General features: G+C 51.2%; 1 protein-coding gene across 1 annotated transcript in view; it reads right to left on the bottom strand.

Annotated features, from left to right (window-relative positions):
* Nucleotides 1–574: 574 nt before the first annotated feature.
* The window catches only part of CES1 (carboxylesterase 1), a 29,691-nt gene continuing 15,877 nt past the window's right edge, over nt 575–14,388 (bottom strand). The window contains exons 8-14 of the mRNA XM_047711432.1: nt 12,396–12,434; nt 7,711–7,851; nt 6,369–6,449; nt 5,940–6,087; nt 2,197–2,328; nt 1,200–1,272; nt 575–939 (exon numbers count right to left, since the gene is read on the bottom strand). Of these exons, the coding sequence (XP_047567388.1) occupies nt 756–939; nt 1,200–1,272; nt 2,197–2,328; nt 5,940–6,087; nt 6,369–6,449; nt 7,711–7,851; nt 12,396–12,434 (798 nt within the window). The 3' untranslated portion in view covers nt 575–755. The remainder of the gene's footprint in view (nt 940–1,199; nt 1,273–2,196; nt 2,329–5,939; nt 6,088–6,368; nt 6,450–7,710; nt 7,852–12,395; nt 12,435–14,388) is intronic.

The following is a 14,388-nucleotide window of genomic DNA, read 5'->3' as shown; positions in this document are numbered from 1 at the left end:
ACGTTCCTTTCCTCCCTGCTTATGCATTCCACCATCCGTCCGTATTTAGCACACACACTGTGCAGGGCCCCGGAGTCCCAGAGACCTATAGAAAGGGTCCCCGCCTTCAGGAACGCATGGACCAGGTCGGTGGTTCTCAATGCTGGCTACATACCAGCTAAACATAAGGAGTTCTTTTAAAAATCCTGATGCCCAGGCTACAGAAAAGACCCAGTCAAGTTGCTTGGAAGGAACGGCCTCAGGGAAGGGCCCAGCAGGCTGCTGTGTCCTTTGAAGAAAAGCTCTGGGCCCAAGGAAGAGTCCGTAAGGGTCACATCACAGTGCCCCAGGGGCGTGGAGCCACCTCCCCTCGCGGCCACCTCAAGTGCACACACAGACGATGCCCATTCCCTGCCTACAGGTAGCTCCTCATGGAGGGGAGGGACAGGGCACTCCGGCCGCCCGCATCCGGTAGTTGGAAGCTGTTGAGAACCAGAGGCAGAGTCCCCCTTGGCAGCTCCCAGGGCCAAGCCGTCCCCACCAGAGGCGGCTTCTAGACAATGGGGCCCACCGAGCCCAAGACACCAACACTGACTTGGTCTCCTAAAGAATTTATTCCCCAGATGGAAGCCACAGTTCCCCCTCCCCAACCTCCACCCTCCTCCACCAGACAATCCCTAGCCTCCACAGTAAGATTGCTCTTTGGCTCATTAACACCATCTGTAGAATACCTCTGTCTGGGCTCCCCGGGCCCCAAGGCCAGGCAGGCCTCCCATTCACAGCTCCACGTGTTCTGTGCGAGGTGGCATTTCTGCCGCCCCCTTGGCCAGGAGCTCAGTCCAGAAATCCACTTCCTCGTCCTTCAGCTTCTGGGCTGGCTGAGTGGTGACTCCAATCTGCAGGTACCCTTCCTTCTGGTCGTAAGCTGGCCAAGAGGGCAGCCCCTTCCCATTGGGGTTCCTGGGAACAGAATCAAGTGAGAATTACCCAAAGCTACCGTGGGGTCCCCCAACAACACTGCGAGATTTGCAAGACCTCTCGGTTTCATTTCTGCCAGGAGGCTCATTCACCCCCAGAGGCAGGGAGCTCACCAAATCCTAGGCAGCCTGTCCACTCTCAGAGAACTCTCATTGTCAGGGTCATAGGGCTGGGAGCTACCTGTCCCAGCCAACATGTCCGGCCCTCCCCCAGCCTTGCTCCATCTCTGTCACCCAGCTCACCCAGTCCGGGCGAAGTTGGCCCAGTATTTCATCATCATCTTGCTGAGCCCGATCTCCTCTTCTGAGGCACCACCTGTGCAGAGGAAGAAATAAAGGCCACAGTCAACAGCCCTGGACAGCTTGTGGGAAATTCAGAATCTGAGTCCTTACTCCAGGCCTACTGCATCAAAACCCTCATTGCAAGAAGATGTGGGTAATTTGTGTGCAATTAAGCTTCGGGGATCCTGATAGAGGATGCAGGGGAGGGCTGTGGTCAGTCTGTCAGCTGGCCACCTTTGTCAACGATGCCTATATATCCTGTCCCCCCGGCTGTCGCGGGCCCAGCACCACACCCACGGGGGCCTCCACAGCAACCCCACCTCAGGACTGTGCTCCCTGGGGTCTTTGCTTGGTCTCCTTCACCCACCCACACTTGCACAAAATCTGAAAAATAACCCAAGTAGTTAACGCCCGGAGGCGCTGGCGTATCACAAACAGCCCTGAGGAGGGTCGCATGTATGTCATCCGTCACTGCTAGTTAGGACACTGAGGATATTGGCAAGAGGTCGTCTCTAAAGTATTGTATTATTAAATATATTAAGTTTAGAGACATGAGTTTTAGGTAGATACACAGTTGAATGGACAGACACACAGACGTACATTAGCCCTGATTCAAGGTCACCAGCCATTCTGACCTTATTCTCACTCACATTCTGATATGCTCTGGTGAGTGGGCAGTGAGTGGTGTCATTCTGGCCCTGCAGGTGACCCACCAGGTGTCTTACAGACAGCCAGGTCCCAATTCTCAGAGACGCTACCAATGGGGACACATGGCTACACCTTCTCTATCATGTGTGTGGGAGTCAGAGAAAGGCTGGCAATCCTTGGAGCTCAGCCCTACTCTGGTGTATTTGGGTAAGAACTAGAGAGAAAGGGGAACCTGCCCAAGGCCACCCCAAACTGAGGCTCAAACCTGGATCTCCTAACTACAAGTCTGTAGTCACCAAAGGACCATCACCTTTCAAAAATGGGGCCCCGAAGACAGAGAAGAGCTCATCCCCGTGGTCCCCTACCACCGTCTTGGGTTTCATGTCTGACGAGAAGCTTGGATGATACTGGAACTCATACATGTAGGTGGGGGCTCCGGCATCTGGGGAGAGATGGAGTCACGCACAGGTCATTTTACCAGACGCCCACCTGCGTGGTGCCGAGGTCTCCAGGGGCCCTGAGTGCTCAGGGACCAGGAGGGCCACCCGAGTATGGGGTACAAACACCAGCAACATTAATAGCAATTGCCCAGTGTCAGGGCTGGCTGTGCGCTGGATCCAGTGTGAACCTGCAGAAAACCACTGGAGCTTCGGGAAAGGTCCGTATTCGCTTGAAGACACACCGTCAGTGGAGGCGACAGTGGTTTTGAGCCAGGTATTGAGGGACTCAGTGAGCTCAGGTCGAATGAGCGGCTGTTGGACCCGGGGGCATAGACTCATTCAGAAGGACCATCACTGCAGGGGCCTGGGGTCAATCCATACAGATGCTGCCATCTACACACGACATCTGTGCTCGTCCTGCTGACTCCGCCGCATTCCACTGCCGACAGCCTGAGTCTGATTCCTTCGCGGGCCCTCTGCGGCCCAACAGGGGCCTTCTATCCTGCCCAGTTTGCACAGTTTGCAGTGTTTTCCTCACCTAAGTTTTAGGGAGGAGTGACAGGAATCTGAGGTTGCGTTTAAGTATCTGACAGCTCCGATATTTAAGTAGGAACACGGGGAAAGGGCACAATCTGTCTCTTGCATCTCAGGAATCCAAAACCCCAGCATTTTCTATTTCTCCATCATCTATCTTGCTTCCTGACAGCAGAGAAGGGGGTGGTAGCAGAGAGAAGGGGGTCTCTAAGGGAGGACAAAGGTGGCTGCTCTTGCTTTCCCGGTCCCCGCTCTCGGAATCCTCTCTCTGAGCCCCCAGAGGGGGTCAGCTTTCCTGAAGACGGCTTCACCCAGAGTCATTTCACCCACTCCTTTCAGGGCTGGATTGGGAGCCACCACCCTGGGAGCTCAGCGCTGCACATGGACCCTAACACCCATAACGGACTGACTCTGATGGAGGAATGGCCGGGCCCCTGGTGGAGCTTTTCCCTCCTTGTGTACAAGAACAAACTTCGGAAATGCAGAAACAACGGATGAACAAAAAGATCACTTACGATGCCACCACTCGAAGACACACATGTTCATATTCTAGCATATATCCCTTCTATGAATATAAAAATGGGATGATGTTGTAGATGTCATTATGAAATAGACGATAATCATTTCTCCATATCATTAAATATTTGTCCAAAGATGACTTAACCATATACGCCATCCCCACATGAGGACGTAGAATAATTAATTGAGTTACCTCTCTCACCCCCGTCAATGTGCCCTTGGTTTAGCAAGAGGTCCTGTCTGGAAGAAGCAACCATCAATGGGTCTGAAACCCACCTGCTAGCAGCTGCTTCAAGGTCAAGCAGAACTCACCAAGAGAAGGGGCTGTCACTTTGCCCCTTAAGACCTTTTGCGAAGGAGAGAACTTCTTTGGGCAGTGCATTGCACAAAAGATAATTCTCCTTCTCCCCTCTCCTTTTTTTTAGCTTTCTGCCTAAAACCACGGAGATGTATAAAATTCCTACAAGCACAAGTGTCCAAAGGAAAGTAGGGGCACAGGTTAGGATAACAGGAAAATAGGAGAGGCAGAGAGGACAGAGTTAGTTATCTAAGTACACCATTGCAAACATGGGGATGGTCTTTCTTTCTTTCTTTCTTTCTTTTTTTTTTTTTTTTTTTGGCAAGGAAAAGCTTGTGACATTGGCAGCATTATCTTACTTTTAAATCCGAGTTTCCTAAGTGATAGAATTAAGAAATCCTACTCATACAGTGGAAAGAAATTTCACAACATGTATCAAGAATTTTAAAATGCTCTTAGGGCCCTGCCTGGGAATTTCACTTCTAGCAACCAATCCTCAGAAAACTTTTAGAGACTTGACTGAAGATTTATGCACATAAGGCCAAGCATGAAGACTTTTCACAGATCTTGAACAAAGGCTTAAAATATAGCGTTTATGAACACTATTGATATATTGAGCACGTGATTATTGAACACATGATATAACATTAATTTCTCAGTTATATGTTAGACATGGAAAGATTATTCAAAAAATGTATCAAAAATTTAGAGCAGATGTTTCTTGGTGGAGGAATTCAGAGTAGTATCAAATTCCCTCTTCATGTGTTTCCACATAATATCCCAGTGCAGGATATTAACTTTAGATCCAGGGAAGTTCTTTCAAAAAGAGGCAAATACAGAATGAAGACTGTCATCGGTAAAATCTGTGCAGTCCTGGGAAAACACTCTGAATTCAAAGTCACAGGATACTAGATTCTGATTAAAAAAACACAAGTCCAAGTATGGCTGGGACCAGCAGACAAAGCAGAGTAAGATATCACGAATCAGACATGTATCCAGAGGCAAGACCAAGTTTATGAAAGAGCAAATTTGACCCCCAGTGGCCCCTGGCTGACGAGTTTCGTTGGGACCCTTGGGAGGAGGAAAGAGCGCCTGTACTCACTATACTGAGGGCTTGGGAACAGAACAGGTCAGCTCAGCTGCTTTTTCTCATGCCTAGAAAGTCCTGAACTTTAAAACCCTCCCAGCACGGTTAGAGAAGAGACGTCTGTACCAAGAACCATTTCCTGGCCTGCAGACCAGGTGAAGGAGGGGTCCTGTGAGGACCTCAGACAGACGCTCAGAAGGGGTGCACCCTCTCTAAATAAGCTTATCCATCCTTGACCTCATACTCCACCTTCACAGCCTGGGATCAATGTTGGACAGGCCTGTGGTAGACCCACCATGCACCAGGATGGACAGAAGCCATCAGTAGAATGGACACTCTCTAGAACACCTGCCTCCACACCTCCCATTGCTCGCTTCTTTTGTTTTTTTGTTTTGGTTTTGGGGTTTTTTGGTCTTGGACCAGCCTGATTTTATGCTTGGCTTCAGTCTACCCCCAGCTCCACTAGCTAACAAACTGGTTTGCCTCAGCTCTGATCTTGGAAACCTTCCAAGACATATCTTCTAAGCCTTGCTCTCTGGCCTCACAGACCACAGTAACATTGGGGAAGGAGCCCCTGTGATAGATGCTGCTGGTCCCTCATCGCCTCCCCCAGCTTCTGGGTACACCGGCCGGACTTCCACCTCTGGCATCTGGAGCTCTTTGTCTGAAGGCTTTGGCCACCAAGTGACCATTCTGCCCATGTGTGTGGCAAGTCAGAGCTCCTAGAAATTAACAGCCCCTTGGGAACAGGCTTCAACCCATGACTCCCAGGAGTGGGAGGCTAAATACTGAAGCTCCCTTGCCAGTCGCACAGAATCACCCTGAGACATGACCGGGGACATGATATAACCGGCTCCAGGTGTCAACGGTGCCCACCCGCTTCCTATGCAGCTCCAGTGGCTTCCTTCTCCTTTCTGTGCCACTTCTCCACTGCTCTGCTGGTGTGTTCTGGGATCCCGTCTCTAACAAGCTATTCGCATTCAAGTCCTCCTCTCAGAGTTGCCTTCTGGCGGACCCAAAGTGAGATGGTGTCCCTATCCCAGGCCATATGGGATCGGTCCTGGAAGCCTGACCCTTGGTGGCTTCCATGTCTTTGTCTATGCTGAGAAGTGGGCAGGACAAACAGAGAAGCCAGTGGGGTGGTGTCTCTCTCCTGTCCAACCTCTGGGACTTACCTCTGTGATGACGGGCCACAGTCACAGATGGGACACCAAATACCAAATCTGCTAACATGTCCAAGAACAGGTCCTTCTTTTGGGCAGGGTCATCCGTCACCCCTAAATACTTCTCAGTGGCCAGTGGAGTCAGCTCCTCAGGGACCCCCTGAAATGGAGCAGAAGTAAAAGCGACCCTCTGCCCCTCTTCCCCCCTGGGAATGATGCAGCTTCTAGAGCCTGGGGTGGCTTGTGAGAATGGTGACTCTCTCCAGCCCTATGCAACCACCCCCGCTGTGTGCTGAGGGTGGAAGGGCAGAAAAGCGGGGCCAGAACCCTCCATCTCTGGGCTTCACCCTGCCATTTAGGTGAAGGCGGCTCAGCAATTTGGGGCCAGTGTCTTTCCCTCTTAGGGTTTCCGCCAGTTCCTGTGGTTCCCTGGCCTCTTACAGTGATGGGGTAGGACCTCCACAAGAGTGATGCAGCCGTCTTCTGGTCCAGCTTTCCCTCGGAGAGTGGGTAACCCATCATCTGTTAGAACAACAGTGACACACTTGTGACGCATCAACAACTAGCAGAAGGCACCAACCCTACCAACCAACCAGACCGATGCAGGCTGAAGGTCACTTTGTCATGACTTAGACAAGCATGGGTCCTTGATGCATTGGGCAAAATCAATGAAACAAATGGGCTTATTTTAACCAGAAACTCAAGCCGTGCAAAAGGATACAGTCAATGTAGAGAGAAGCTGTCCCAGGCCTTTGCAGTGTGTGCGTGTGTGCGTGTGTGTGCGTGTGTGTGCGTGCGTGCGTGTGTGCGTGCGTGCGTGTGTGCGTGCGTGTGTGCGTGCGTGCGTGTGCGTGCGTGCGTGTGTGTGTGTGTGTGTGTATCAGGCAAGAATCCCCACCCTGGACATGGCGACACCCAGGAAAGGTTTAAGCCTGGCTAGTGTTGAAGCAGCGGGCAAAGGACACAGACCTGACAGATACTCCCGCCTGTCTCAGATGGCCCAGGAAGGCCCAGATCCTGCCATTATAGCTTTGGTCTGTCAGTGACCTCTGCAATTCCATGAAGTGAGAACGGCAGGACTGTGACAAACCACCCCACCCAAGCCTCCACATTAAGGGACTTGACCAAACGATAGCTTGGCTGCCAGAAGCACAAGGCCTTGTCCCTAGGATGGATGAGGAGGATGTCCCAGTGCCCTTTAAAATGCTTGCCTGAGAAAGCGCCTGGGACCAGGGGAATTTACTGTTTGTTCTGGCTAAATCCTGGCAATAGCTTGATAGGTCTCCGAGCCCCCTACCTTAGACAGCATGCAATCCCTAATCCTTCTCCCCCTCTGAGATGTAATCTACCACTCAAACCATTTCCTCCAGGACCTGAGAGCCACTCCTTGAAAGCAGACATTCAGCCAGGAAGCCTCTTTCCTCTCCCGGGTTCTGTGGGAGCGGAGAGGCCTGACTCCGGGGTTGCTGTGCTGCACCCTGTCCCACCACCCCCTGTCACAGAGACAGAAATGTGTCTCCCAGCGATCATGCCTGCAGGCCCTCCTGGCACCCACATGTCAGGGTTCTTAGATCGGAAGACAATAGAGAGTGTGGGGACAGGGGTCCCCAGGTGACACTTGGGCCATCTTAGAGAAGCTCCCCTTGGAAATGTCAACTCTTGTGAAGGGGACAGCTGCTCTGGATTCAGGGGGAGCTCTGGAGAAGGAGGAGCCCTGCAAGCAGAGATGAGGGGGTGACACAATGGGCGTGGGAGGAGAATGGAGGGGACCCCACATTCTCACCATTGGAAGAAGCCAGCCAAACTCATGCTTGTTGATTCCGATGATGTAGGGGACAGAGTTGACTTCCTTTTCAGCCAGAATCTCTTCAGGCATCTTTGGCAGCAGCACGCCATCAACGACCGTGGGCAGGAAGGGATGGCTCTGGGGAGGATGGCATCATGGTGTCTGGGCTTCCCCTCTAGGGGCCACACCCATGTCCCCTTCCCCACAGTCTGAGCTGGAAGCCAACACCCCAGACCTGCATGGCCACAGGTGGTGGCCACAGAACTCTAGCTCCCGAACAAAGGGGACCAAGTGTACATGACCCCGGAGGACAGAACGTTGACTCAGGAACTAGTAGCGGTAAGGTGATGGGGGCAAAACTCACTCAAATTGAAATACACAGGGGAGTCTGGGTGGCTCAGTCCACTGGGCATTGGACTCCTGATTTCAGCTCAGGTCATGATCTCAGGGTGGTGAGATCAAGCCCCGCATTGGGCTCTGCACTGGGCATGGAGCTTGCTTAAGAGTCTCTCTCTCTCCCTCTCCTTCCGCCCCTCCCCACCACCTCCTTCTTTGTGTGCTCCCTCTCTTAAAAAAAAAAAAAAGCATACATATATACATATTTTCATATATATATATTTTTAAAGATTTTGTTTATTTATTTGACAGAAAGAGCACACAAGCAGGGGGAGCAGCAGAGGGAGAGAGAGAAGCAGACTCCCCATGGAGCAGGGAGCCTGATGCGGGGCTCGATCCCAGGACCCTGGATCATGACTCGAACCAAAGGCAGACACTTAACTGACTGAGCTACCCAGGTGCCCCTATTTCCATATATTTATGTACATATAAGTATACATTAAGTTAAATAGAAATGTATTAAATTTTTAAATATATAATTATATGTATATATTTTGTATTGAAATTTATAAACATATACATTTTATATGATTTTAATATAAAACATAAAATACATATATGTACATATTTCTATATCTCAATTTGAAGTACATGTTTGCCTATATGATCTCTGTATCTACAGTCAGCTCTGGTGTCCATGCTAGTTCATTTCTATAAAAGCCGCCGTGAACTCTGAATTAGCAGGTGCTGAGCCACAGCTCCTGGGGGACATACAATGTCAGGTTCCTGCAAGCATCTGGTCACGTTTTGGTCAATCCTGTTTTATGCGTGTTTAAAGACACCTGATGTAACATGCATTGCTCACAAACAATGAGTTCTGTGCAGTGTTTATTCATAAGACACCAGCTGAGAAAGGCTCACCATTTTCCTGGGCCCTGGGTAACGTGACCAGAGCTTCCTTGACCTTCAGCCTCGAGACCGTGTTATCCGTGATCCGCTGTCATCTCACAAACCCCAAGTGTAGCTGATCTCCCGCAGCTTCCTCGCACACTAGGTGTTACTCTAGCCCTTGCCCAAGCAGCCTCAGACTGGCAAGGAAGCAAGTTGCTTCCTTTTCCTGCATGGCGGCCTCGCCGATCCATCACCACTGAGCTCACGGCCCACTGCCCTGTGAGCCACCCTGAATAAGGCTGATCTAACACATGACTTTTCTCCATGAGGCACACCACAGCCTTGTTGCAGGGAATAGCACCTCAGTGCTGTGCCCATGGGCCATCTTCGACAGTGAAACCATCAAGAGAAAGCGTAAAAGCGCGGAAAATGGGGCCCTACGTAGACCATGAAAAGGACACGAGTTAATAGTGTGAGATGGGAGACAACAGAGGGTGGCCGTGTTTGATCTCAATCAAGAGCCTATGCATAGTCACTCAAGCTTTTTGTCACTCCCTGCGTGTCCATGAATGATGGCAAAAACGCCACAAGCATTGATTTTGGGGTTACACATACATTTAAGAGAGCCGATGAACTCACCGGTACGGAATTCACCATCAATAAGGATTGACTCTATTGAGGGGTCTCTATTTAAACAGAAGCTGCTACTGGGCGCACCTGGGTGGCTCAGTGGGGTTAAGCGTCTGACTCTCGATTTCGGCTCAAGCCAATTAGGTCCTGGGATTGAGCCCCAGTGTCAGACTCCACAGTCAGCATGGAATCCGCTTGTCCTTCTCCCTCTGCTCCTCCCCCCTCCTTGCTCTCTCTCTTTCTATCTCTAAGATAAATAAATAAATAAAATCTTTAAACATAACCTGCTACTGATTAACCACAGTTCGCATCGAGGAGGTAGTGAGTTCCCCATCACTCATGAATAAAAGCATCAGGGATAGGCTCGCCTTACACTGAAAAAGTCCTCATTTTTGGTGTTACCTTCGATGAAAATTACTCACGTGGGGCCAGAGTCAGTGGCACCTGACTCCCATGACAGGGTCTGGGACACGGCTCTGGGTGTGGTTACACTGCGTTCTGGGCCACGCGTGTAGTTATTAAGAGCGTGGGTTCGGGAGCTGCACTGTCTGGACTCGAATCCTGGCTCTGCCACCAACTAGTTGGTGACTTGGGACACTTATTTTGTCTGTTCGTGCTTCAGTTTCATTATCTGTAAGGTGGGTTGCTGTGGGGATGAAGAGCTTGGACCCTCGGAGAATGCTCAGCCCAGTACCTGGGCCCCAGAGGTCGCCCGGTGCACATCAGATAGGACCCGTGGGCAGTGCTGCCCAGCCCTCACGAGCCATGTTTCCAGCTCCACACACCATGTGCCTTATTTCCCACTACCAGATGGCAGGTAGAACCCTACGATACCCAGGCTTTGAGCCCCTGTGGCTCCAGGGACCTGCGTCTGCTCTGCAAGGGCCAATGAATGACGGGCCATTTCTGGTGGCCACAGGAAAAGCTCTATCAAGTGAATCTGACTCGGACCGACAGGGGCCCGAAGCCTCCTCTGGTCTAGGCATGGCCTAGGGGGATCAGGCAGTGCAGGACATTTTCTGCACGATGCCCAGCACACAGCAGCCATGCAGCTGGGCTCTGAAGGAATGACTCCATGGGGGCGAGGGCACTGGTCTTGTAAGGAAGACCAGCCTTTCGAGGAGATGACGTGCCCTGACCTATGCTTACAAGGGTCAGTCTGGCAGCATCATGGGGCAAGGATGGGGAGGAGAAGAGAGTTCAACTGCAGAAGTGAGACCACGGGCCCTGAGCTGACCCAGTGGGGCTGACTGGTACTCATGAGACGCAGAGCAACACCACAGCTGCCTTCCACAGTGCTCGCGAGGGGCTGCCCTGGTGGGGGCGGGGGGCTCAGGCACCACCAGGCTGAAATCAAAACCCCGGGGGCCATGCTCCATCCTCTCCTTTCTCTTCCACCCCTCATACTGTCCATTAGCAAATTCTCTCAGCCATGACTTCAAAATTACCTGATTTTGACTTCAAAATTACCTGATTCTGGCCCCGTCTCACCATCCCCCCTGCTATGTGCCCAGCATAGGCTGCCACGGCCCATCTGCTGCAGCTCAGGGGCCTCACAGCTGGTCTCCCTGGAGCTACCCTACGCTTCCCTACCTTCGATCTCCAGCAGCAATCAAAAGCCCTTTTGTAAACCCAGGGTCAACTTCCTCCTCTGTTCAAAACCCTCCCAAGACTCCCCATCTCACTTGAAATCAAACTCTGAGTCCTTTAAAGAGACCACCCCATACCTCTCTTTCCTTTTCATTCCCAGGCCTGTTCCCTCCCCCAACTCCTTCCACTCCAGCCACAATGACCTCCTGCCACAGGACTTTTGCAACTGCTGTTCCCTCTACCTGGAACACTCTTCCTCCAGTTTTCCTGACAGCTGCCTTCCTCCCCACCTCCAGAACTTGGTCCCAGTGTCACCTTCTTGTTGAGCTACTTCCTGATCCCACTATGCAAATCCAAACCACCGCAAACCCTATCCCTATTCCTTTCTCTTTCTCCCCAGCGAGGACCATCACCAAACACATGACGTATCTTGTTTGTTACTGTATCCTCCTTTCACTCCAAGAGGGCAGGGCGTTTTCTTTGTTTTGCCTATTTTATTGCTATTTCCCCAGCTTCTGAATCAGGTCCCCACACAGTAGGTGCTAAGGAAATCTTTGCTGAATGAATCTCAGTGAATTGTCACGACGCCCTTTAAGGTAGGTGCCAGTATCCCCAGGACAGAGCAGAGAGCACAGAACTGTGAGGTGTGGCAGAGATAACGTCTCAGAATCTGCCAAGGTGCTGGAAGGCACGAGGGGAGGAGGAAGGAGACAGGGAGGCTCCTGGGGTTCCGGGTATGGCTGGGGGGGTGGTGTCCTCAGGACTGAGATTCTCGGCCCTTTCCAGAGGGCCCTCCAAATCATGTAGCTTGCACAGCTCGTCAACCCTGCAGTCTCCCGGGAAAGTCCTAGGCTCCTCAGGGAAGGTTCCTGAAGAAACTCCTCATCAGCTATCACCACCACCCCAGAGTGGAAGTTTCTTGTCCAGTCCTTTCCTGAGGGACTTTTTTGGGAGTGGGAAATGTAAACAAGAAGTAGAGGGTAGGCTGGACCCAAGGGACACAGAGTTGATAACTGGAAGCCCTGGGCTAGGAGTCAAGAGAACCCATTCCAGTCTCACATCTGGTCGCCCTGGCTGTGTTATCCCGGCAAGCAGCCAGCCCTCTCTGGGCCTCAGTATAGTAAACACAAGGAGTCACCATGAACCCCAACAGAAGATTTTTTTCATTCATATTTAACTGGAGCTTAAACATGTCAAGACTTAAAACCTGTAATCAAGAAACCCAATGTCCTTACCTCTCTCGGGTCTCCAAACATATCAAGGGCGAAAAATTTCTGTGAAGACAAAGGGAGAGGGTATATGTGAGAAGGTTTCCAGGGACAAAAGCCAGTCTTTGTGAGCGGATGCCAAAGGTGTCAGGTTCTCCCTCTTGGTGCCACCCTGGCTGGGCCAAGAGGAAGTGGCAGGATACTGGCTCCCCTGGGCAAGGGCACAGGTGGAGGTGTGGGATGGGGGCGGGGGTGCTGGAGAAGCCGTCTGTCTGCTGTTCCTGCCCGTGCTGCCCCCCATCCGCTTCCCCTTCTTGTCCCCCTGGGCGACACTAGTCATCCTTTGGGGCACCTCCCTTTCCCCCAGTCTCACTCACAAATCCAGGCATCTATATGTGACCTGTGGTGCCCCATCTCCCTGACCACAGGGATTTAGTTCAGGTATTGGCATACATCCACATGAATCCAATAGACTTTACCCCAAAATTTTTGCTGGAATTATTGTGGAACAGTGTCTAAATAGATAGGAGGTAAGTCTAGATGCTGTCACTGACTTTACCCTCCCTAGGGAACAAATTTGCCTAAGAGCGAAGCCAACACTGAGAGTTTAAAAAAAAAAAAAAAAGCCGAGGGATGGAGCAGATACATTCTTAATAATATCATATGTGCACCTGGATCCAGCCGTACCTAAAACCATGTTCTCCTGAACCACAGTTTTGTTTCAGTTACCTAAAGATTTTGTTACATTTCTTTTTCCACTCAAGGTACTTTGAGATGAGTTTCCTCATCCTGCGTCAGTAAGTCCTGACTTACACAAGATCAATGAAACTCACCCAATCCCATGGTTCTGTTATACATCGGCTGAAGAGTGCACTGATTGTAACATTGCACTGTAACTACTAGGTCTGGCCAGTATGCATCCAGGGACCAGTCAGGCACTCCTTGTTATGGGTTATGGCCCTAAGTCCTCTGGCTTTCCTCAATATCACCAACTCTTCTAAGCTGGTCCTCTTAAGCCAATGGAGAATTGCTGAAATAAACCTGCCTCTTTCCAGGAATCAGACGTGGTTGTGTTTTCATTCTTTGCATGCACTGCTCACCTTATTTGAGCCTGAGAAAACAAGATCCAAGCCCACATCCACATTGGAATCCAACCAGGAAAGAGAGCAGAGGCTAATGCCAGAGGCCTGGCCCCAGGGTCCAGGAGTGTCTCCAGGAGCTGAGGGCCCCGACAGAGTGTCCAGGGGCTCAGGATATGTCAGAACTCATAGTCACACCCTTCACCCACAGAAGGAAAAATTCCCATTAGGCTTTCCTGCTGTATTCTCTGGGTGTCCTTGTGATGACACACTGTCATAGCCATCCATCAGTCCTCAAATGTCGCCTCCTCTAGGAAGCACCCCTGCTGACTGTTATGGGGATTTCCTCTCTCTATACTCCCACCACCCTTAGTCCACGAAGTCTGTGAGTGCATTCCTCCTTGAATAGTTCCTTGACCGCAGAAATTATATCTGATTAATGTCAGGATGGATGGAGGGATGGAGGGATGGATGGAGGGATTGAGGGATGGGTGACTGGGTGGATGAATGGAGGGATGGAGGGAGGGATGGAGGAAGGGTTGGATGGATGGGTGACTGGGTGGGTGGATGGATGGATGGAGGGAGGGAGGGAGGGATGGATGGATGGATGGATTGATGGAAGGAAGGATGGAGGGATGGATGGAAGGATGGAGGGATGGAGGGAGGGATGGAGGAAGGGTTGGATGGATGGGTGACTGGGTGGGTGGATGGATGGATGGAGGGAGGGATGGATGGATGGATGGATTGATGGAAGGAAGGATGGAGGGATGGATGGAAGGATGGATGGATGGATGGAAGGATGGAGGGATGGATGGAGGGATGGATGGAAGGATGGAGGGATGGACAGATGGATGGACGGATAGATGGTTGCATGGATGGATGGATGGATGGAAGGATGGATGGATGGATGGAAGGATGGAGGGATGGATGGAGGGATGGAT

Source organism: Lutra lutra, chromosome 17 (genome assembly GCF_902655055.1).
Source record: "Lutra lutra chromosome 17, mLutLut1.2, whole genome shotgun sequence".
Taxonomy (NCBI): domain Eukaryota; kingdom Metazoa; phylum Chordata; class Mammalia; order Carnivora; family Mustelidae; genus Lutra; species Lutra lutra.
Note: the sequence above shows the minus strand (reverse complement) of the source record. Positions and strands in the feature narration are given on the sequence as shown.